The 25684-nt window shown below is 46.1% G+C and overlaps 1 protein-coding gene across 4 annotated transcripts in view; it reads right to left on the bottom strand.

Moving 5' to 3' along the window:
• Positions 1-16918: 16918 nt before the first annotated feature.
• Positions 16919-25684, bottom strand: part of ZNF565 (zinc finger protein 565) — a 38316-nt gene continuing 29550 nt past the window's right edge. For all 4 annotated transcript variants that reach the window (XM_055239691.2, XM_055239690.2, XM_055239693.2 and 1 more), the window contains one exon: positions 16919-18367. In XM_055239691.2, coding sequence (XP_055095666.1) covers positions 17100-18367 — 1268 coding nt within the window. In that variant the 3' untranslated portion in view covers positions 16919-17099. The remainder of the gene's footprint in view (positions 18368-25684) is intronic.

The following is a 25684-nucleotide window of genomic DNA, read 5'->3' on the forward strand; positions in this document are numbered from 1 at the left end:
GTTGTGGACCACCATGCCCGGCTAATTTTATAGAGATGAGGTCCTACTCTATTGTCCAGGCTGGTCTCTAACTCCTGGGCTCAAACAATCCTCCCGCCTGAGCCTCTGAAGGGCTGAGATTATAGGCATGAGCCACTGTGCCTGGCCTGAAGATAATTTTAGATCCTTATCAGCCTGGAGATGGTACCAGAGGAATCTACATTAACAAGTTTTCTTTTTTTTGTTGAGACAGAGTCTCACTCTGTTGCCCAGGTTGGAGTGCAGTGGTGCAATCTCGGCTCACTGCAACCTTCGCCTCCCGGGTTTGGGTTCAAGCGATTCTCCTGCTTCAGCCTCCTGAGTAGCTGAGATTACAGGCACCACCACCATACTTGGCTAGTTTTTTTGTTTTGCTTTTTTTTTTGTATTTTTAGTGGGGATGGGTTTCACCATGTTGGCCAGGCTGGTCTTGAACTCCTGACCACAGATGATTTGCCTGCCTTGGCCTTCCAAAGTGCTGGGATTACAGGCGTGAGCCACTGTGCCGGGCCAACAAGTTTTCTAACTAGGCTTCCTCTGCTTTTATTTGGCTTCTCACAAGTTACTACCCCTTTTCCTTTGTTCTATAATTTCTCTAAAAATTTTCTGTTTTTTGTTGAAGACGCTGTATAAGCTGGAATTCGAAGCCACCTCTTTGAGAACTACTTATTCCCTGGGTGTCTCCCATGTGTATAAGAAATATACATGTTAATAAGCTTCTGTTTGTTTTTCTCTTATCTTTTGTTACAGGGGTACATTCCAACTAGGAACTTACGAGGATTAAAGAAAAAATATTTTTCAGGCCAGGCACCATGGCTCACGCCTGTAATCCCAGCACTTTGGGAGGCCGAGGCGGGTGGATCACCTGGGTCAGGAGTTCGAGACCAGCCTGGATAACATGGTGAAAACCCATCTCTACTAAAAATACAAAAATTAGCCAGGTGTGGTGGCACACACCTGTAGTCCCACTACTTGGGAGGCTGAGGCAGGGGAATCACTTAACCCGGGAGGCGGAGGTTGCAGTGAGCCGAGATCGTGCCATTTCACTCCAGCCTGGGCAACAGAGTGAGACTCTGTCTCAAAAAAAAAAAAAAAAGCCAGGCACGGTGGCTCACACCTGTAATCCCAGCACTTTGGGAGGCCAAGGGGGGCATATTACAAGCTCAGGACTTCGAGACCAGCCTAGCCAGCATGGTGAAACCCCATCTCTACTAAAACTACAAAAAATTAGATGGGCATGGTGGCACGCGCCTGTAATCTGAGCTACTCGGGAGACTGAGGCAGGAGAATTGCTTGAACCTGGGAGGCAGAGGTTGCAGTGAGCTGAGATTTTGCCACTGCACTCCAGCCTGGGTGACAGAGTTAGACTCTGTCTCAAAAATATATATGTATTTTTTTCTTCCCCTATAACCCCCAAAACTTCACTGAGGTGGGGGGGTCGCTGAATTTTGATGGTGACTTTCTCCCATTTTCTCATTCATACATATCTTACTAAAGCATTTAAAGTACTTGCTATTTGTTGCTCATCAGGACCAATCAGCATAATGTCATTCTTGTAGCAGACCGATGTGATGGCTTGTGAAATGTCAAAATGATCAAGATTTAGTGGACAATATTGTGGCAAAGAGCAAGAGAGCTGCTGTAGCCTGGAAATACCACTCTGAAAGTATACTGTTGGGTCTGCCCATTAAAAGCAAACTGCTTCTGGTGGTCCTTGAAAATTGATATGGAGAAAAAGGCATTAGGCAGGTTAATAGCTGCATACCAATACCAGACTCTGTTGATTTGTTCCAGCAAACATATTACATCTGGTACAGCAGCTACAATTAGAGTAACTACCTGATTACGTTTATGATAGCCCACAGTTATTCCCCAAGATATTCTTTTTTGACGCACTTTATTTTTATTTATTTATTCATTTTTTCGAGACACGGTCTTGCCCTGCCGTCCAGGCTGGAGTGCAGCGGTGCAATCTTGGCTCACTGCAACCTCCACCTCCCGGGGTCAAGCGACCCTCCCACCTCAGCCTCTCAAGTAGCTGGCATCACAGGCATGGGCCACCACACCTGGCTAACTTTTGTATTTTTTTATAGAGATGGGATTTCGCCATGTTGCCCAGGCTGATCTCGAACTCTTGAGCTCAAGTGATCTGCCTACCTCAGCCTCCCGAAGTGCTGGGATTACAGGAGAGAGCCACCTTGCCTGGCTGTGATGCTTATTATTTTAAGCCACTGTTTTGGGTGGTGGTGTTTTTGAGACGGAGTTTCGCTCTTGTTGCCCAGGCTGGAGTGCAGTGGTGCTATCTCAGCTCACTGCAACCTCCACCTCCTGGATTCAAGTGATTCTCCTGCCTCAGGCCTCTCAAGTAGCTGGGATTACAGGTGCCTGCCACCACGCCCGGCTAATTTTTTGTAATTTTAATAGAGACAGGGTTTCATCATGTTGGCCAGGTTGGTCTTGAACTCCAGACCTCGGGTGATCCACCCGCCTCAGCCTCCCACAGTGCAGGGATTACAGGCGTGAGCCACCGTGCCAGGCCTGTTTTTTTTTGTTTTTTGAAACAGAGTTTCATTCTGTCTCCCAGGCTGGAGTGCAGTGGTGCGGTCTTGGCTCACTGCAACCTCTACCTCCCAGGTTCAAGCAATTCTCCTGCCTCAGCCTCCCGAGCAGCTGGGATTACAGGCATGTGCCACCATGCCTGGCTAATTTTTGTATTTTTAATAGAGATGGGGTTTCACTATGTTGGCCAGACTGGTCCCAAACTCCTGGCCTCCAGTGATCCACCTGCCTTGGCCTCCCAAAGTGCTGGGAATTACAGGGGTGAAGCACCGTGCCTGGCCTTGGGTGTTTTTTAATATAACAAAAGCTAATTGACATAGGGACATGCATTTCTACTTCACGAAAGTCTCCACCAACCCCTATTGTCTTCCATCTACTTCACTTATTCCTATTTCTTGCTTGGTCCTTGTAGGCATTTGAGTTTGCCACTCATGGATAGGGCCTGGCATGACAAACTGCCTGGACCTTCAGCACTGCTCCCTACCATCACCCTCCAATCCCAATTGCTGGGAGGGAATCCCGGGTCTCATTCCACCCACTTCTCCTCCCCAGCACCTTCCCCAGGTCCTGCCCACCATCATCTTCTCACTTCTGGCTCACTGCACCCGTCTCTTCTCTGTTCTCCGTGTGTACAGCTGTAATCATTATCTAGTTAATTGCTCCAACTCAAGAGAGTAATAAAATTTCTCTTATCTCAACACAAAGTCTTTGGTTACAGCCTGGATAAGGTTCCTGGATTAAGCCCCAAGGTGCCAGGAAGTCTGGAACAATATCTCCGTGTCAAAAGCAATGAGGCAGCTGGCACAGCAGCTCACGCCTGTAATCCCAGCCTGGGCAACAGAGCAAGTCCTTGTCTCTAAACAAAACAAAACAAAAACTGCTGCTGCCATAGCACAGGTCTCATTTAGGAATGGTTTTGTCAACTTGCGGGACAAATGAGCTCAAACTCAGTATAAATGGCCAGCTGGGGGATGTCATCTCTGCTGCTCTGTATCGGTTTACATGAGGGCTTAGCTGTTAGAACAAAAAAGCACCAACATACGTAGTTTAAAGAACACAGAATTGCCAGGCGTGGTGGCTCACGCCTGTAATCCTAGCACTTTGGGAAGCTGAGGCGGATGCATCACTTGAGGTCAGGAGTTCAAAACCAGCCTGGCCAACATGGTGAAATCCCGTCTCTACTAAAAATACAAAAATAGGCCAGGCGCGGTGGCTCACGCTTGTAATCCCAGCACTTTGGGAGGCCGAGGCGGGCGGATCACGAGGTCAGGAGATCGAGACCACGGTGAAACCCCGTCTCTACTAAAAATACAAAAAAAAAAAAATTAGCCAGGCGTAGTGGCGGGCGCCTGTAGTCCCAGCTATCGGAGAGGCTGAGGCAGGAGAATGGCGTGAACCTGGGAGGCGGAGCTTGCAGTGAGCCGAGATCGCGCCACTGCACTCCAGCCTGGGTGACAGAGCGAGACTCCATCTCAAAAAAAAAAAAAAAAAAAAAAAAATATATATATATATATATATATTAGCTAGGCATGGTGGCGGGTACCTATAATCCTAGCTACTCAGGAGGCTGAGGCAGGAGAATCGCTTGAACCTGGGAGGCGGCAGTTGCAGTGAGGTGAGATCAAGCCACTGCACTCCAGCCTGGGCAAGACTCCGTCTCAAAATAAATAAATTAATAAATAAATAAAAACAGAATTTACATACCAACGGATCTCAATATAGGGGTCTTATCTGGATCTTGATATAAACAAATATTTAAAAATTTATGCCTTTTTTTTTTCTTTTTTCTTTTTTTTTTTGAGACGGAGTCTCGCTTTTTCACCCAGGCTGGAGTGCAGTGGCTCAATCTTGGCTCACTGCAAGCTCCGCCTCCTGGGTTCACACTATTCTCCTGCCTCAGCCTCTCCGAGTAGCTGGGACTTCAGGCGCCCGCCACCACGCCCGGCTAATTTTTTGTATTTTTAGTAGAGACGGGGTTTCACCGTGGTCTCGATCTCCTGACCTCGTGATCCGCCCGCCTCAGCCTCCCAAAGTGCTGGGATTACAAGCGTGAGCCACCGCGCCAGGCCACCTTTTTTTTTTTTTTCAAGACGAGGTCTCACTCCAGCCTGGGTGACAGAGTGAAACTGTCTCTCAAAAAAAAAAAAAAAGTGTCCTTATATTTTAGAAACACATAAACACATATTCATTTTTTTTTTTTTTTGGTGGAATGGTATAATGTATAGTGTATTAGCTATCTATTGCTAAGTAACAAATTTTACCCCCAAATGTAGCAGTTCAAAGCAACTGAGTTTCTCTTGAGAGGGAGTCTCATTCTGTCGCCCAGGCTGGAGTGCAGTGGCACGATCTTGGCTCACTGCAACCTCCGCCTCCCGATTCAAGCGATTCTCCTGCCTCAGACTCCCGACTAGCTGGGATTACAGGCGCCCGCCACCACGCCCAGCTAATTTTTGTATTTTTAGTAGAGACGGGGTTTTGCCATGTTGGCCAGGCTGGTCTCGAACTCCCGAATTCAGGTGATCCGCCAGCCTCACCTTTTCAAAATGCTGGGATTACAGGCATGAGCCACGGTGCCCGGCCACGCAGTTCAGAACAATATGTATTCATTATCTCAGTTTCTGCGAGTGAAGAACGTGTGGATGGTTCAGCCCTGCCACAATCACACAGCGGGTAGGAAGACCGCAGGAGTTGCGGGTTGTGGGTGGGAACGGGACCTGCCCTCGGGCGGACTTTGGTGCCGCTCTGCTGCCATCTTGTGGCGGGCACAGAAACAACTGCCCTTTTCACCTGGACCTTCCCATACCCTAACCATTCTTGGTATTTTAGAACTTGCTTTTCAAAATTTTTAGTTTTTATTCTCCCAGTTGCTGAACAGATGATAAAGTCACATGGTTTAAAATTCATGAGGATAAACAGGGTCTTCTCCCTAGGGACTCTAGGTTTCTTTCCAGGGGAACTATTCTATGTTATTTCTTTTTTTCTTTTCTTTTTCTCTTTTTTCTTTTTCTTTTTTGAGATGGAGTCTCGCTCTGTCGCCCAGGCTGGAGTGCAGTGGTGCGATCTTGGCTCACTGCAACCTCCGCCTCCCGGGTTCAAGCGATTCTTCTGCCTCAGCCTCCTGAGCAGCTGGGATTACAGGTGTGCACCACCACACCCGGCTTTTTTTTTTTTTTTTTTTTTTTTTGTATTTTTAGTAGAGAAGGAAGTTTTACCATGTTAGGCTGGTCTCGAACTCCTGACCTCAGGTTATCCGCCCGCCTCAGCCTCCCAAAGTGCTGGGATTATAGGCGTGAGCCACCGCACCCAGCCACTTACTTGTTTCTTGTGTATCTTTCTGGGAAAAGTTCATGTATATACAAAAGCAAACAACACACACATACACGACCAACAACAACAAGAACACCCCCCAAAACATGCCCAGCGTTTCCCAATAATAAAAGGATAATTTGTTCCCGGCCAGGTGCGGTGGCTCACACCTGTAATCCCAGCATTTTGGGAGGCTGAGACCAGAGGACCACTGAAGCCCAGGAATTGGAGACCAGCCTAGGGAACACAGTGAGCTCGCTTCTCAATAAAAATAAAAATAAAAAATTTAGCTGGGCGTGGTGGCCCACGCCTGTGGTCCCAGCTACTGGGAAAGGCTGAGGTGGGGGAATCACTTGAGCCTGAGAGGCAGAGCTTGCAGTGAGCCAGGATTGCACCACTGCACTCCACCCTGGGTGACAGAATGTGACCCTGTCTCAAAAATAAAAAATAAGGCTGGGCACGGTGGCTCACGCCTGTAATCCCAGCACTTTGGGAGGCCGAGGCGGGTGGATCACGAGGTCAGGAGATGGAGACCATCCTGGCTAACACGATGAAAGCCCGTCTCTACTAAAAATACAAAAAATTAGCCGGGCGCCTGTAGTCCCAGCTAGCTGGGGGGCTGAGGCAGAATGGCGTGAACCCGGAAGGCGGAGCTTGTAGTGAGCCGAGATCACGCCACTGCACTCCGGCCTGGGTGAAAGAGCGAGACTCCGTCTCAAAAAAAAAAAAATAAAAATAAAAAAAAATAAAATAAAATAAAAGGTTAGTTATTACGCTCCTGCCAGCATCTCAGCTACATGAATGGGTGGAGTTTTTCAATATTGTTCCCTGCTGATCGCCAGTGTCTGGAACAGTGCCTGGCACACAGTAGGTGCTCAGGAAATATATTTCAGTTTGTAATTATGGGAAATGTCAAACACACAAAAACACAGCAAGTAGAATAATGAACCCCCCGTACCTATCACCGAGCCTCAGCAAACTTGCCTCATCTACACCCCACCCACCTTTTCCCCTCAATGGATTTTTAAGCCAAGGCATCATCATATCCTTTCATCCATGAATACTTCAAATTCTATCTCTAAGAGACAACTCCATATCACACCTAAACAATTAACATGAATTCCTTAATACAACTAAATATCCAGTCAGGGTTCAATACTCAGTTTTTTCCATTGGGTCATATACATTTTTTGTTTGTCCAAAACATAAATATATTATTTGATTATTTGTTCAAATCAGTATCAATAGATACTGTTCCAGGCATAGTGGCACATCACGATAGTCCTAGCCACTCAGGAGGCTGAGGCAGGAGGACTTTTTTTTTTTTTTTTGAGACAGGGTTTTGCTCTGTTCCCCAGGCTGGAGTTCAGTGGTGCGATCATAGCTCACTGTGGCCTTGATGTCCAGGCTCAAGTGATCTTCCCCCATCAGCCTCCCTATTAACTTGGACTATAGGTGCTCATCACCACGCCTAGCTAATTTTTTTATTTTTATTTTTGTAGAGATGGGGGTCTCACCATGTTGCCCAAGCTGGTCTTAAACTCCCAGGCTCAAGTGATCCTCCTGTCTCGGCCTCCCAAAGTGCTGAGATTACAGGTGTGAGCCACTGTGCCTGGTCAAATGTGACTTCTTCTTTTTTTTTTTAGACAGCCTCACTCCATTACCCAGGCTGGAGCACAGTGTTTCGATCTTGGCTCACTGCAGTCTCTGCCTCCTGGGTCAAGCAATTCTTGTGCTTTAGCATCCTGAGTAGCTGGAATTACAGGTGTGTGTCACCACACTCGGCTAATTTTTGTATTTTTAGTAGAGACAGGATTTCGCCATGTTGGCCAGCTGGTGTTGAACTCCTGACCTCAGGTGATCTGCCTGGCTCGGCCTCCCAAAGTGCTGGGATTAGTGGTGTGAGCCACCACATCTGGCCCAAATGTGATTTCTTGAAGCTCTCCCTTACCTCAAAGAACAGAGTCTGGCTCTTCCATTCTGGCAGTAAGCACAGGTTTATCGTTGCCTTCAGTTGCCTTCAGGACCACTGGGGTCCTGTTCCAGTCACTTTAGGGGATTGAGTCTTTGGCCACCTCTAAGAGTCCTTGAACAGTCTCAGCCCGCTGCTTAGGTTGAATGATCAAAGCAGAAAGTCCTGGCTTCACTGAACCAAAAATGTCCCTTCCAGAATTGGAAGCTGTTCTGGTGTTTTCTGCACAAAAGTGTAAACATAGATTCAAGTTCCAGTGCTTTCTGCATCCAACAGAATTCCATACAAAGCCCTGGCTCTGACCTCGATGGAATGCATGGAAGACAGGAAGATACTCTTAAACCCAGCCTGCTGCAAACACAGGTTACCACCAGCATGAAAAAGTTACACCCCAGGAAGTGGCCATTCTCTTCTCAAGAGGTGGTGAGTCTAGGCCCTTCTTGCAGAAGCAGAGCTGCACATACACATTATTATTATTATTTTTTGAGACGCGGTCTTGGTCTATGGCCCAGGCTGGAGTGCAGTGGTGCAATCTCAGCCTTCTGGTTTCAAGCAGTCCACCTGCCTCAGCCTCCTGAGTAGCTGGGACTACAGGCGCATGCCAGCACGTCTGGCTAATTTTTGTATTTTTTGTAGAGACGAGGTTTTGCTGTGTTGCCCACGCTGGTCTTGAACTCCTGGGCTCAAGCTGTCTGCCCGCCTCAGCCTCCCAAAGTGCTGGGATTACAGACGTAAGCCATCATGCCCGGCCAAATTCCTTATCCTTATCTCTTTCTCTCTTTTTCTTTTTCTTTTCTTTTTTTTTTTTTTTTGAGACAGGGTCTCACTCTGTTGCCCAGGTTGGAGTACAAGAGGCAGGATCACAGCTCACAGCAGCTTCGAACTCCTGGGCTCAAATGATCCTCCCTCCTCAGCCTCCTGATTAGCTGGGACTACAGTTGTGCCACTATACCTGGCCAATTTAAATTTTTTGGAGATAGTGTCTTGCTGTGTTGCCCAGGTTGGTTTCAACTCCTGGCCTCAAGTGATCCTTTCACTGGCCCCTCCCAAAGTGCTGGGATTATAGGAATGAGACGCTGCACCTGACCTCCTTATTATTCCTTTTTTAGACGGAGTCTCGCTCTGTCACCCAGGCTGGAGTGCAGTGCTGCGATCTCGGCTCACTGTAACCTCTGCCTCCCAGGTTCAAGCGATTCTCTTGCCTCAGCCTCCCAAGAAGCTAGGATTATAGGCGCATGCCACCACGCCTGGCTAATTTTGAATTTTTAGTAGAGACAGGGTTTTACCATGTTGGCCAGGCTGGTCTTGAACTCCTGACCTCAGGTGATCTGCCCACCTTGGCCTCCCAAAGTGCTGGGATCATAGGTGTGAGTGACCGCACCCAGCCCCTTCTCTTTTAAAGTAGAAAAAAAAAAGCCACCCACCAGAGACATAAATGGCAATGCATGCATCAGGCATGGTGCTAGGAACTTTATACACATGTAATCCTTTCAAAAATAGCTCTTTTAAGTAAGAAAAATATGACCCCTCCTCATATTAAATGAACAAAGGATATGAACATACAAGTAATTTATTCAATTAACAAATATTTATTGAGCACCTACTATGTTTTAGGCACTGTGCTAAAATCAATTCCAATGGTAACAAATATGTGAACAAATGGTAATTTAATCATTATTGAAGGAATGCAAATGTAAACAAAAGTGACTTTTCCATTTTTCACCTATTCAATGGTCTATGTTCAAAATAAATGATTCTCCAGGATTGGATGAGCGTGGTTTTGGGATCTCTTCTACTGTAGGTAGATGCACAGGTGCATAATCTTCCTGAAGGCACTTGAGCAATGTCTATAGAATGGTTTAAAATGTATAAACATCTTAAAAAATGGCCAACCAGGAGCAGGAAGCACTCCTAACAACCTGATTGTGGTTTCCAAATACCATTTGGGAAAGTATCAAAATACCAAAAGGAAAGAAAAGGGCTCCTTGGAAAATGGCGACTTAAAGGTGAGAGACAGGAAATGAACAAGATGAGCTTGGAACATCTTGTGGTGGCAGATAGGGGGCAAATGATCAAAGACGACTGGGTCATAGCAAAAGGACACAGGAGTCAACTGGAAGAGGCTCTTCCACACCCAACATGGAGGCATTTGAGTATCACTGAGGCTGCAACTTAAATGGATTGAAACACATTAAACATCACACACACACGCCTGCATCTAAATGCATCAGCTACCATGGCAGAATGCTGGGGGAACCAATTCGTTATTGTTATTATTTCTGAGACAGAGTTTCGCTCTTGTCACCCAGGCTGGAGTGCAGTGGCACGATCTCGGCTCACTGCAACCTCCGCCTCCTGGGTTCAGGCAATTCTCCTGCCTCAGCCTCCCGAGTAGCTAGGATTACAGGCATGCGCCACCACGCCTGGCTAATTTTTTATTTTTACTAGAGATAGTATTTCACCATTTTGGCCAGGCTGGTCTCGAACTCCTGAACTCAAGTAATCTGCCTGCCTTGGCCTCTCAAAGTGCTGAGATTACAGGCATGAGCCACCCTGCCTGACCTCAACTCATTATTATGAAAACCAGTAAACAGAAAGAAGCATTTATCCGCATTTCTTTTCTTTCCCTTTTTCCTTTTTTTTTTTTTTTTTTTTGGAGACGGAGTCTCGCTCTGTCACTCAGGTTGGAGTGCAGTGGCGCGATCTCGGCTCACTGCAACCTCCACCTCCCAGGTTCAAGTAATTCTCCTGACTCAGCCTCCTGAGTAGCTGGGACTACAGGCGCACACCGCCAAGCCTGGCTAAGTTTTTGTATTTTAGTTGAGTTGGCCATGTTGCCCAGGCTGGTCTCGAACTCCTGAGCTTATGCAATCTGCCCGCCTTGGCCTCCCTAAGTGCTAGGATCACAGAGGTGAGCCAAAACGCCCAGCCTCCTGCATTTCTTTACTATATCATTGGGTACCAAATAGTAGCTGAAGGAAAGTTTTTCTTTTATTCTTTTTTTTTTTTTTTTTTTTTGAGACAGAGTTTCACTCTTGTTGCCCAGGCTAGAGTGCAATGGCACGATCTCGGCTCACTGCAACCTCTGCCTCCCAGGTTCAAGCAATTCTCCTGCCCCAGCCTCCCAAGTAGCTGGGATTACAGGCGTGCGCCACCATGCCCAGCTAATTTTGTATTTTTAGTAGAGACGGGGTTTCACCATGTTGGTCAGGCTGCTCTCGAACTCCTGACCTCAAGTGATCCACCTGCCTCGGCCTCCCAAAGTGCTGGGATCACAGGTGTGAGCCACCGCACCAGGCCAGAAAGTTTTTCTTCATAAGAATATTCTAGCTAATAAAGAAAGAATGAATAATAAGATCACCATTTTGCAACCTCTAATGAACAGATTTATCAATTAAACATCAATGGTTGCCAACATCACAAAAAGAGCAACACCTAAATATTATGGCACCTAATATTAACCACTTATAAATAATCTTAACAAAAAAAGAACCTCAATTTGACCAGTCCTCTCAATCTCAACTACTAATTTACAGGAAATACTAGGGATAGAGAAGCATGTTAAACTACACCATGCAGATGTAGCCAGCAAAAACCAGACTTGGAGAAGCTCTACAAGGCAAATTATCTAGTTTCTTCAAAAAACAAGAAGTTGCAGAACAAGCCAGTAAAGGAGAATAGATTGAGAATAATAGATTGAGAAATACGGGACATTATCAACTGCAATTTGAGGACATCATTTGGATCCTGGGAATTTTTTCTAAAACTGACATTTATGAAACAAAAATTTGAACACTATCATACATGTAATGGCATTAAGGTGGTAACATCATTTTTTTTTTCTTTTGAGATGCAGTTTTGCTCTTGTCACCCAGGCTGGAGTGCAATGGTGCAATCTCAGCTCACTGCAACCTCCACCTTCTGTGTTCAAGGGATTCTCCTGCCTCGGCCTCCCAGGTAGCTGGGATTACAGGCTCCCACTACCATGGCTGGCTAATTTTTGTATTTTTAGTAGAGTTGGGGTTTCACGTTGGCCAGGCTGGTCTCGAGCTCCTGACCACAGGTGATCCGCCCACCTCGGCCTCCCAAAGTGCTGGGATTACAGGCATGAGCTACTGCACCTGGCCTTTTTTTTTTTTTTAAGGAGTGAAAATATTTTCTAATGTTGTCATGTGTTTTAGAGATATGTATGAAATGTCTATGGATGAAATCATATATCTGGTATTTACTTCAAAAATAACAGAGATGAGAAAAGTGGGTACACAGACAAAGCAAGATTGGCCATGAGCTGATAATTCTTGAAGCTGGTAATGAGGCCGCTGGAGTTCATTATAAGAATCTGTGTATTTTTGTATATGTTCAAATTTTTTCATGATAGAAAGTTTAAAAAAGTTACTTTTTTTTGAGATGGAATCTCGCTCTGTTGCTAGCTAATTTTTTGTATTTTTAGTAGAGATGAGGTTTCACCATGTTGGCCAGGATGGTCTTTATCTCTTGACCTCGTGATCCCCCCGCCTCAGCCTCCCAAAGTGCTGGGATTACAGGTGTGAGCCACTGCGCCCAGCCAAAACTTTACATTTTTATCTAGCATTTCCACTTCTAGGAATTTACCTTAAAGATATATTACACATGTACAAAATAATGTATGTGCAAGGGAAATATTATGGGATTGTTTGAAAGAACAAAAAATAATGGAAAGTCCAGGCACGGTGGCTCATGCCTGTAATCCCAGCACTTTTGAGAGGCCAAGGTGGGTGGGTCACTTGAGGTCAGGAGTTTGAGACCAGCCTGGCCAACATGGTGAAACCCTGTTGCTACTAAAAATACAAAAATTAGCTGGGCGTGGTAGCAGGTGCCTGTAATTCCAGCTACTCATGAGGCTGAGACAGCAGAATTTCTTGAATCCAGGAGGCAGAAGTTGCAGTGAGCCAAGGTCATGCCACTGCACTCCAGCGTGGGCAACAGAGTGAGACTCTGTCTCAAAAAAAAAAAAAAAATGGCCGTGTGAGGTGGCTCACGCCTGTAATCTCAGCACTTTGGGAGGCTGAGGTGGGTGGATTACCTGAGGTCAGGAGTTCGAGACCAGCCTGGCCAACATGGTGAAACCCTGTCTCTACTAAAAACACAAAAATTAGCTGGGCATGGTGGCACACACCTGTAGTCCCAGCTACTTGGGAGGCTGAAGCAGGACAATCGCTTGAACCTGGGAGGTGGAGGTTGCAGTAAGCTGAGATCACAACACTGCACTCCAACCTCGGTGACAGAGCGAGACTCCGTCTCAAAAAAAAAAAAATTGATAGTTAAACAAATTATGAAACACACAGATGATGGAATCCTCAGGAGTTGTTAAAAAAAATAAGGCAGCTATATATGTACCAATATGGTCTAACCTTCAAGATGTTTGCATAAGCAAAAATAGCAATGTGTTGAAATTTGCTATCACTTGTGTAAAATATTTTTATAAAGAGTACATTATGCTTATGCAAATATTAATAATAATTATTATTCAGACGGAGTCTCCACTCTGTCGCCCAGGCTGGAGTGCAGTGGCAGGATATTGGCTCACTGCAGCCTCTGCCTCCTGGGTTCAAGTGATTCTCGTGCCTCAGCCTCCAAGTAGCTAGGACTACAGACATGAGCCACCACACCCGGCTAATTTTTGTATTTTTTAGTTGAGACAAGGTTTCACCATGTTGGCCAGGCTGGTCTCGAACTCCTCACCTCACATGATCTGTTTTCCTCAGCTTCCCAAAGTGCTGGGATTACATGCTTATGCAAATTAAAAATCACAAACTATATACAGGAACTTGGTGTTAGTGATTGTTCCATAAAAGGTAATGGGGTGGGAAAGGCATAGAGCTATTTTATGAAGATTCACTTATGTCTGCATACCATATTGTAACTTTAGGCCAGGAAGTGGCTCACACCTTAATCCCAGCCCTTTGGGAGGCTGAGGTGGGCAGATCACTTGAAGTCAAGGAGTTTGAGACCAGTGTGGGCAACATGGTGAAACCCTATCTCTACTAAAAATACAAAAATTAGCTGGGCGTGGTGGTGGGCGTCTGTAATCCCAGCTACTCGGGAGGCTGAGGCAGGAGAATCGCTTGAATCCGGGAGGCGGAGGTTGCAGTGGGCTGAGATTAAACCACTGTACTCCAGCCTGGGTGAGACTCGGTCTCAAAAAACAAACAAAACAAAAAAACCCAACAACAACAAATTGTAACTTCAACAATTTTATCCTATGATTGTGCTTTAACTATTCAGAGTGACAATTTTTTTTTTTTTTTTTGAGACAGGGTCTCACTCTGTTGCCCAGACTGGAGTGCTGTGGCACGATCTCGGCTCACTGCAGCCTCCGCCTCCCAGGTTCCAGTGATTCTCCTGTCTGAGCCTCCCGGGTAGCTGGGATTACAGACATGCACTACCACGCCTAGCTAATTTTTGTATTTTTAGTAGCAACGGGGTTTCACCATGTTGGCCAGGCTGGTCTTGAACTTCTAACCTCAGGTGATCTGCCCGCCTTGGCCTCCCAAAGTGCTAGGATTACAGGAATCCTAGGAATCAATTTTGATATTTTTACAAAAATCCATTCTCTCCAGATTTTAAAACAGAGTAAAGTCATGCATAGTAAGGTATTCTTAAAAAATCTTTACCCCCTTTCTCATTCATAATATTTTTTCCCTAGTTCACACTTGTAAATAGTCTTATTGTATTGTTAAACAAACAACCTTCAGATGAAATCTGTTTTTCCAATCTGTTTTTATTTTTAATAATTAATCTTACTGCTGACTTTGGTTTATATTGTAATTTTTTCCTAACTTTGAGAGTTGACTACTCATTCACTCAACATGTTTAGTATGTGACTGGCAGTGATGAGGTGCTGGAGATCTACACATGGAGAACAAAGCCGCTAGCTTCAATTCTTAGGTTCTGATGGGAGTACAGCTTTGGCTACACCAAACCAGTTTTTTTTTTTTTTTTTGAGACAGGGTCGGCACCCAGGCTGGAGTGCAGTGGCACAATCTCAGCTCACTGCAACCTCCGCCTCCCAGGCTCAAGCAATTCTCCTGCCTCAGCCTCCTGAGTAGCTGGGACTACAGGCATGCACCAATCCACCTGGCTTAGTTTTGTATTTTTAGTAGAGACGGGGTTTCACCATATTGGCCAGGCTGCTCTCAAACTCCTCGTCTAAAGTGATCCACCTGCCTTGGCCTCCCAAAGTGCTGGGATTACAGGTGTGAGCCACCTTACCCGGCCACTCTTCTGTTAATTTCTAATCTTCTGAATTTCTAACCTTTTGATTGAAGGCCTCATAATAATTATGCTTTCCCACTATTTTTCAGAATGATCATAACAACTGGTTATGAAGACTTTGGATATGTGATGCATTCATAAGGCTCTCCTCTCACATGAACTCCTTATCAGTGATACTAATAATAAAATTAATGACAATAGCTAGTATTTACTGAGCACTTGTGTGTGATAGGTATTACTTCTTTTTTTTTTTTTTTTTTGAGACAGAGTCTCGCTGTCGCCCAGGCTGGAGTGCAGTGGCGCGATCTCGGCTCACTGCAGGCTCCGCCTCCCGGGGTTCACGCCATTCTCCTGCCTCAGCCTCCCGAGTAGCTGGGAGTACAGGCGCCCGCCACCTCGCCCGGCTAATTTTTTGTATTTTTAGTAGAGACGGGGTTTCACTGTGTTAGCCAGCATGGTCCCGATCTCCTGACCTCATGATCCGCCCGCCTTGGCCTCTCAAAGTGCTGGGATTACAGGCGTGAGCCACCGTGCCCGGCCAGGTATTACTTCTAAGGCTTTACATAAAATATCTCATTTAGTCCTCATAAAAATTCTATTAGACATAATAATCACCACTTAAAAATAAGTAAACTGGGCCGGGCATGGTGGCTCACGCCTGTAATCCCAGCACTCTGGGAGGCTGATGTGGGCAGATCACGAGGTCAGGAGATCAAGACCATCCTGGCCAACATGGTGAAACCCCATCTCTACTAAAAATACAAAAATTAGCAAGGCGTGGTGGCGCGTGCCTGTAATCCCAGCTACTCAGAAGGCTGAGGCAGAAGAATCGCTTGAACCCAGAAGGCGGAGGTTGCAGTGAGCTGAGATTGCACCACTGCACTCCAACCTGGCGACAGAGCTAGACTTTGTCTCAGGAAAAAAAAAAAAAAAAAAAAGTAAACTGAGGGACAGAGAGATTGCATAACTTGCCCAATGCTATGTAGTCTATAATCAGGGGAAGTGAGCGCTGCTAAGTAAGGTATATGCCATGATGAAAGGCACAGTCATAGAATCTTTTTTCCTTTTTTTTTTTTGAGATGGAGTCTTGCTCTGTCACCCAGGCTGGAGTGCTGGAGTGCAGTGGTGCGATCTCGGCTCACTGCAAGCTCCTCCTCCCGGGTTCACGCCATTCTCCTGCCTCAGCATCCCGAGTAGCTGAGACCACAGGCGCCGGCCACTACGCCCGGCTAATTTTTTTATATTTTTTTAGTAGAGACGGGGTTTCACTGTGTTAGCCAGGATGGTCTCGATCTCCTGACCTTGTGATCCGCCCGCCTCGGCCTCTCAGAGTGCTGGGATTACAGGCATGAGCCACTGCGCCCAGCCAGAATCTTTTTTTCTTTTTTTTTGAGACAGAGTTTTGTCCTTGTCACCCAGGCTGGAATGCAATGGTGTGATCTCGGCTTGCTGCAACCTCTGCCTCCTGGGTTCAAACGGTTTTCCTGCCTCAGCCTCCTGAGTAGCTGGGATTACAGGCACCCGCCACCATGCCTGGCTAATTTTTGTATTTTTAGTAGAGATGGGGTTTCACCACATTGGCCAGGCTGGTCTCAAACTCCTGATCTCAAATGATCTGCCGGCCTTGGCCTCCCAAAGTGCTGGGATTACAGGCATGAGCCACCACGCCTGGCCACAGAATCTTTTAATAGGGTCATTTTTGTATTAGGAATTGTCAGAAATTTAACATATTTTGAATGGCAAGAAGCAGCTTTTCTATATTCATTTTTTTTTTTAGCATAGATTATCTGATGCTTAGGAAACAGTGAGTGAGGCAAAAAGAATTCCCACATTTATTTAATTTTCTTTGGGTGTGAGTTTTCTGATGTTCTATGATGGAAGTGACAGGTGTTTTCTGACATTAATTACATTACATTAAAAATTACCTAGTACTGAGGCAGATGTGAACTCCACATAAAGGCTTATCTTTATCCCTCACACTCAAGGCTTTCTAACCAGTATGAATTCTGTAGTGTTCAATGAGTTGTGAGCCAAGAATAAATGCCTGCCCACACTCTCTACATTCGTAAGGTTTGATACCAGGATGAATTCTCTGATGTTCGGTAAGTTGTGAACTACGAATAAAGGCCATTCCACACTCCCTGCATTCATAGGGTTTCTCACAAGTGTGAATTCGCTGATGATGAGTCAGTTGTGAAACACGAATAAAGGCTTTCCCACATTCCTTACATTCGTAGGGTTTGTCACCTGTATGAATTCTTTGATGTTGAATGAGGTATGAGCTACGACTAAATGCCTTCCCGCAGTCCTTACATTCATAGGGTCTGTCGCCAGTATGGACTCTCAGATGTCGTGTGAGCTGTGCGTGCTGTCTAAAAGCCTTCCCGCATTCCTTACACTCATAGGGTTTCTCCCCAGAATGAATTCTTTGATGTCGAGTAACTTCTGAGCTGTGAATAAAGCCCTTTCCACATTCCTTACACTCGTAGGGCTTCTCACCAGTGTGGATTCGCTGGTGTACAGTCAGCTGTGAGTGCTGTCTAAAGGCTTTCCCGCATTCTTTACACTCATAGGGTCTGGCACCCGTGTGGATTCTCCGATGCACAGTGAGTTGGGAGCCACGAATGAAAGCCTTGCCACAGTCTTTACATACGTAGGGTTTCTCGCCTGTGTGAGTTCTTTGATGCAGAATCAGCTGTGAATGCTGCCTAAAGGTCTTCCCACATTCTTTACATTCATAAGGTTTGACACCAGTATGAAGTCTCTGATGTAGAATAAGTTCTGACATACGACCAAAGGCCTTCCCACAGTCCTTACAGTCATAAGGTTTCTCACCTGTGTGAATTCTCTGATGCTGAACAAGGTGTGAGGCACGGCTGAAGGCCTTCCCACATTCCTTACATCCGAAGGGTTTTTCACCAGTGTGAGTTTTCTGATGTTGAATAAGGTGTGAGCCACGGCTAAATGCTTTCCCACATTCATGACATTCCATCAGTTTCTCACCAGTCTCCCTGCTGTGACGCACAGTGTGAGACGTGTGATGCTGGAACGTGGGCATATGTCCATAGGTGACGCTCACTTGCTTAAAATAGCACTCTTCATTGACTTGTCTCTCAAACTGGCCTTCGCGTTCCCAGTCAGCTCTAAAATCGGAGCCCTCCAGGTCACCGCATTTAAGGCTTTTCATTATCTCCCAGTTGAATGTCCCGATTTCAAAAATATCTTTTTGTAGAAATTTCTCACACCTGGACTCCAAGTCTGAAAAATAAGAAAAAGATAAATACAAGCTGTGATCCTTCTCTATGAGAAATAAAAAATTCTATAGTAGAGGCTGGGCGCGATGGCTCACATCTGTAATCCCAGCACTTTGGGAGGCTGAGGTGGGTGGATCACAAGGTCGGGAGTTCATCTGGCCAAGATGGTGAAACCCCGTCCCTATTAAAAATACAAAAATTAGCCAGACATAGTGGCAGGCACCTGTAATCCCAGCTACTCGGGAGGTTGAGGCAGGAGAATCACTTGAACCTGGGAGGCAGAGGTTGCAGTGAGCCGAGATTGCGCCACTGCACTCCAGCCTGGGCGACAGAGCAAGACTCTGTCTCAGAAAAAAAAAAAAAATCTATAGTAGAATAGGGAGACAAAAATAAATAACCATAAAAAATGAATGGCTTATATACATCTCAAATATTACGCAATTTCAAAAAAGCACATGAAAGCACACTACGTGAAGAGCTCATATGGTGCCAGAAGGGAGCAAGAAGACAAATTAAACCAGGGGTTCTCAATTTGTTTTTTGTTTTTTGCTTTGAGATGGAGTCTTGCTCTGTCGCCCAGGCTGGAGTGCAGTGGTACAATCTTGGCTCACGCAACCTCCACCTCCTGGGTTCAAGTGATTCTCCTGCCTCAGCCTCCTGAGTAGCTGGGATTACAGGCACCGCTATCACACCCAGCTAATTTTTGTAGTTTTAGTAGAGATGGGGTTTCACCATATTGGCCAGGCTGGTCTTGAACTCCTGACCTCAAACAATCCACCCGCCCTGGCCTCCCAAAGTGTTGGGATTACAGGCGTGAGCCACCTCGCCTGGCCGAGAACATTTTTATCACTCCAAATAGAAACCCCCTGCCCATTAAGCAGTCACTCCCCATTCCCTTTTCCCTCCAGCCCCTGGCATCCATTACTGGCAGAGAGCTACCAATTCTGTCTCTATAAATTTGCCTATTCTGGACATTTCATGTAAATAAGGCATCTATATTTTCAACACTTCCCACCACATAAAGTTGATGCCAATCAAAATGAAAATCTCTGCTTAAATATTTCACTGCCTTCCCATTTTGGTGCATTTAGAATTAATTCCAAAGGCCAGGAGAGGTGGCTCATGCCTTAATCCCAGCACTTTGGGAGTCCAAGGCTAGTGGATCGCTTGAGGTCAGGAGTTCAAGACCAGCCTGGCCAACATGGGGAAACCCTGTTGCTACTAAAAAATACAAAAATTAGCAGACATGGTGGCAGGCGCCTATAATCCCAGCTACTTGGGAGACCGAGACACAAGAATCACTTGAACCTAGGAGGCGGAGGTTGCAGTGAGCCAAGATGGCACTACTGCACTCCAGCTTGGAAGACAGAGTGAGAGTCCATCTCAGAAAAAAAAAAAAAAAAAAAAAAAAGAGGCTGGGTGCGGTGGCTCACGTCTGTAATCACAGCACTTTGGGAGACTGAGGCGGGTGGACCACCCGAGGTCAGGTGTTCGAGATCAGCCTGACCAACATGAAGAAACCCCGTCTCTACTAAAAATACAAAATTAGCCAGCCGTGGTGGCACATGCCTGTAGTCCCAACTATTCGGGAAGCTGAGGCAGGAGAATCGCATGAACCAGGGAGGCGGAGCTTGCAGTGAGCCGAGATCATGCCACTGCACTCCACCTGGGTGACAGAGCAAAACTCTGTCTCAAAAAAAAAAAAAAAGAATTACAAACTCACTGCCATGGCTCACAGGGCTCTTGACAAAGCAGGTCCCTGCTTGTCTTTGTCACCACTCTGTCTCAGCAAGAGCAGGGCCTCTTCACATTGAACATTCTCCCCTTTCCTCCCAGTGTACAAAACCACCAGCCATCTATGAGCATGTAAAATAATTCTAGGCCTTTTCCATCTCAGATCTCTCATCAGGTTCTTCCATCTATCAAGAATCCTGTCCTGGGCTTTTTGCTGCTTTTCTCATCCTTAAGGTCTCAGATGAAAACTCACACTCTCTCTCTCTAGTTTTTCTTTCTTTTTTTTTTTTTTTTGAGACAGAGTCTTACTCTGTCCCCCATGCTGGAGTGCAGTGGCGTGATCTCAGCTCACTGCAACCTCTGCCTCCCAGGGTTCAAGTGATTCTCCTGCCTCAACCTCCCGAGTAGCTGGGATTATAGGCGCCTGCCACCATGCCTGGGTAATTTTTGTTTTTTTAGTAGAGATGGGGTTTCACCATGTTGGCCAGGCTGGTCTCAAACTCCTGACCTCAGGTAATCCACCCGCCTTGGCCTCTCAAAGTGCTGGGATTATGGGCGTGAGCCACTGTGCCTGGATTGTCTTTTTTTAAATATTTGACATGGGGTCTCGCTCTGTCTCCCAGGCTGGAGTGCAGTGGTGCGATCTCAGCTCACTGCAATCTCAGCCTCTGGGGTTCAAGCGATTCTCCTGCCTCAGCCTCCTCAGTAGCTGAGATTACAGGCGTGTGCTGCCACGCCCGGCTAATTTTTGTATTTTTATTAGAGACAAGGTTTCACCATGTTAGCTAGGCTGGTCTCTTGAACTCCTGACGTCATGTGATCCAGCCGCCTTGGCTTCTAAAAGTATTGGGATTACAGGCGTGAGCCTGACAGCCCTAAACACACACCTTTATCCTTTATCCTTTCTCCCATTTCTTGTAGTCTGTCTTTGTAACACTTTTATTTGTTGTAATTAGATTTTCATTTACTTACTCATCTGCTGTTCTGTTTGTTTTCTTGTTCCTGAATCTTCCCCAAAGGTGGAAATACTGCCTTTTTCACTAACCATTGAAACCAACCCAGCTAGGCATGGTGGCTCATGCCTGTAATCCCAGGACTTTAGGAGGCTGAGGCAGGTGGGTCACTTGAGCTCAGGAGTTTGAGACCAGACTGGGCAACATGGTACAACCCCATCTCTACCAAAAACACAAAAAATTAGCTGGGCATGGTGGCGGGCACCTGTGTTTCCAGGTATTCAGAAGGCTGAGGTGGGAGGATGGCTTGAGCCCGGGGACAGAGGTTCAGTGAGCCGAGAATAGTGCCACTGCACTCCAGCCTGGGCAACAGAGCGAGAACTTGTTTCAAAAAAAAAGACAAGACAGAATTTGTCAGATTGGATAAAATACCAAAATCTAGGCGCACAGTAGTAACAAGTAACACACTTTAAGACATGAAGACCTAAGGTGTTTGAAAATAAAAGGTGTGGCCGGGTGGGGTGACTCATGCCTGCAATCCCAGCACTTCGGGAGGCTGAGATGGGCGGATCACCTGAGGTCAGGAGTTTGAGATCAGCCTGACCAACATGGAGAAACCCTGTCTCTATTAAAAATACAAAATTATCTGGGCATGGTGGCACATGCCTGTAATTCCAGCTACTCGGGAGGCTAAAGCAAGAGAATTGCTTGAACCCAGGGGGCGGAGGTTGCGGTGAGCCAAGATTGCGCCATTACACTCCGGCCTGGGCAACAAGAGCGAAACTCCATCTCAAAAAAAAAAAAAAAAAAAAAGACTTTAAAAACAGAAATCATCATTTTGGGTTAAGAAGGGTAGCTCTATAATCAAGAAAGTAATTCCATTCAGCAGGAAGATTTATGTTTCTAAAGTTATATACGCCTAATAGCCTCTGAATATATATATTTTATTTTTATTTATTTATTTTTTGAGACAGAGTCTTTTTTTTTTTTTTTTTTGAGACGGAGTTTCGCTCTGTCGCCCAGGCTGGAGTGCAGTGGTACCATCTCGGCTTACCGCAAGCTCCGCCTCCTGGGTTCACGCCATTCTCCTGCCTCAGCCTCCTGGGTAGCTGGGACCACAGGCGCCCGCCACCACGCCCAGCTAATTTTTTGTATTTTTAGTAGAGATGGGGTTTCACCGAGTTAGACCAGGATGGTCTCGATCTCCTGACTTTGTGATCCGCCCGCCTCGGCCTCCTAAAGTGCTGGGATTACAGGTGTGAGCCACGGCACCCGGCCGAGACAGTCTTGCTCTGTCGCCCAGGCTGGAGTGCAGTGGCATAATCTTGGCTCACTGCAACCTCTGGCTCCCAGGTTCAAGCGATTCTCCTGCCTCAGCCTCCCGAGTAGCTGGGGCCACAGCCGTGTGACACCACACCTGGCTAATTTTTTGTATTTTTTAGTACAGAACAGGTTTCACTGTGTTAGCCAGGATTGTCTTGGTCTCCTGACCTCGTGATCTGCCCACCTCGGCCTCCCAAAGTGCTGGGATTACAGGCGTGAGCCACCGCGCCTGGCCCAGCCTCCAAACATATAATGCAAAATTCAAAAGACACACAAGAAGAAATTAACAAAATCATCATCTAGGAGATTTCAATTCACCTTTCTCAGAAATAGGCCAAGATGATAAAAATTTATAAAGAATATAAATTTAGGGGCCGGGCGTAGTGGCTCACGCCTGTAATCCCAGCACTTTGGGAAGCCAAGACAGATGGATCACGAGGTCAGGAGTTCGAGACCAGCCTGGCTAACACGGTGAAACCCGTCTCTACTAAAACTACAAAAAATTAGCCTGGCATGGTGTTGTGCGCCTGTAGTCCCAGCTACTCAGGAGGCCGAGGCAGGAGAATCACTTGAACCCGGGAGGCGGAGGTTGCAGTGAGCCGAGATCCGGCCACTGCACTCCAGCCTGGGCTACAAAGTGAGACTCAAGGGCTTCCAGGAAAAATCAAAGAGAGAAAAAAATGTTAAAAACAAAAAACTAACAAAAAAAACCCTCCGAGAACAGATGAGGGGGCCGCATGTGGTGGGTCATGCCTGTAACCCCAGCACTTTGGGAGGCTTAGGCGTGCAGGTCAGTTGAGGTCAGGGGTTCGAGACCATCCTGGCCAATGTGGCGAAACCCCGTCTCTACTAAAAATGCTAAAATCAGCCGGGCATGGTGGCGGATGCCTGTAGTCCCAGCTACTCAAGAGGCTGAGGCAGGAGAATCTCTTGAACCTGGGAGGCGGAGGTTGCAGTGAGCTGAGATCATGCCACTGCATTCCAGCCTGGGTGACAGAGTGAGACTCCGTCTCAAAAAAAAAAAAAAAAGGTGAGTGAATAAACAAAGTGTTTGTATAATATACACACATGTATATTAATATTTATACATGTATACATCTACACATACAATGGAATATTATTCAGCCATAAAAAGAATAAAATTCAGAGACATTCTACAACTTGGATAAAACATTATGCTTAGTGAAATAAACCAGATACAAAAGGCCACATACTGGATGATTTACATGAGACACCTAGAATAGGCAAATTCATACAGACAAAAAGTAGAACAGGGCCGGGCGCGGTGGCTCACGCTTGTAATCCCAGCACTTTGGGAGGCCGAGGCGGGCGGATCACGAGGTCAGGAGATCGAGACCACGGTGAAACCCCGTCTCTACTAAAAATACAAAAAAATTAGCCGGGCGTGGTGGCGGGCGCCTGTAGTCCCAGCTACTCGGAGAGGCTGAGGCAGGAGAATGCCGTGAACCCGGGAGGCGGAGCTTGCAGTGAGCCGAGATTGCGCCACTGCACTCCAGCCTGGGCGACAGAGCGAGACTCCGTCTCAAAAAATAAAAAAAAAAAAAAAAAAAAAAAAAAAGGTAGAACAGAGGTGACCAGGGACTGGAGGAAGGAAAATAGAGTATTGTTTAATGGGTACAGAGTTTCTGTTTGGGATGATGAATAAGCTCTGGAAACAGAATGTATAATGCTGTGAATGAACTAAATGCCACTGAATTATATACTTAGCCAGCCATGGTGGCATGTGCCTGTAGCATCAGCCACTTGGGAACCTGAGATGGGAGGATGGCTTGAAACTGGGAGGCAGAGGTTGCAGTGAGCCAAGATCGTCCTACTACACTCCAGCCTGGGCAACAGAGCCAGAACCTGTCTCACAAAAATAAATAAATAAATAAATAAATAAATAAATAAATAAATAAATAAATATTATGTAATTTTTTTTTTTTTTTTGAGACGGAGTCTCGCTCTGTCGCCCAGGCTGGGAGTGCAGTGGAGTGATCTTGGCTCACTGCAACCTCCGCCTCCCGGGTGCAAACAATTTTCCTGCCTCAGGCTCCCGAGTAGCTGGGATTACAGGCATGTACCACCATGCCCGGTTGATTTTTTTTGTACTTTTCGTAGAGATGGGGTTTCACCATGTTGGCCAGGCTGGCCTGGAACTCCTGATCTCAGGTGATCCGCCCACCTCAGCCTCCCAAAGTGCTGGGATTACAGGCATGAGCCACCACGCCCGGCCCCTTATATAATGTACATTTTATCACAATTTTAAAAAATCTAATAAATAAAAGATTATTATTTTTCAGAACTGCAAGAAATTAGAAAACACACCAACCAAATATTCTGTGAAAGACAAGAACACTTTTATGGAATCAATAGCAATAGGCTTAATATTTTAATACGGAATTACAGTAGAGTTGTACCCATAAACTTGTTTTTGTTTTATTTTGTTTTGTTTTGTTTTTGAGATGGAGTCTTGTTCTGTTGCCAAGGCTGGAATAAAGATGCGCAATCGATCTTGGTTCCTTGCAACCTCCGCCTCCTGGGTTCAAGCGATTCTCTTGTCTCAGCCTCCCGAGTAGTTGGGATTACAGGCACCTGCCACTACACATGGCTAATTTTTGTATTTTTAGTAGAGATGGGGTTTCGCCATGTTGGCCAGACTGGTCTCGAACTCCTGACCTCAAGTGATCCACCTATCGGTCTCCCAAAGTGCTGGGATTACAGGCGTGTGCCACCGTGCCCATCCATACATTGTTAATTTATGCATATTCAATTAACTTTGCTCAAAAAAATACATACAGAATGTGGTAGGTGGGATAACGGCACTCAAAGATGTCTGTGTCTTTATTCCTGGAACCTATGAATGTTATGTCACACAGAAAGGGGAGCTGGAATTCAGATTGCTAATCAGGGCAGGGCACAGTGGCTCACGCCTGTAATCTCAGCACTTTGTGAGGCCAAGGAGGGTGGATCATCTGAGGTCGAGAGTTTGAGACCAGTCTGACCAACATGGAGAAACCCCGTCTCTACTAAAAATACAAAATTAGCCAGGTGTGGTGGTGGGCGCCTGTAATCCCAGCTACTCGGGAGGCTGAGGCAGGAGAATCAGTTGAACCCGGGAGGCGGAGGTTGTGTTGAGCGGAGATCTCGCCATTGCACTCCAGCCTGGACAACAAGGGCGAAACTCCGCCTCAAAAAAAAAAAAAAAAAAAAAGCTAATCAGTTGACCACCAGGTGATGGCGAGATTATCCTGGTTTATCTGGGGTGGACACAATGTCTTCACAAGGGTCCTTAGAAGTGAAAGTGGGAA

This window comes from Symphalangus syndactylus, chromosome 13, assembly GCF_028878055.3.
Source record: "Symphalangus syndactylus isolate Jambi chromosome 13, NHGRI_mSymSyn1-v2.1_pri, whole genome shotgun sequence".
NCBI classification, from domain to species: domain Eukaryota; kingdom Metazoa; phylum Chordata; class Mammalia; order Primates; family Hylobatidae; genus Symphalangus; species Symphalangus syndactylus.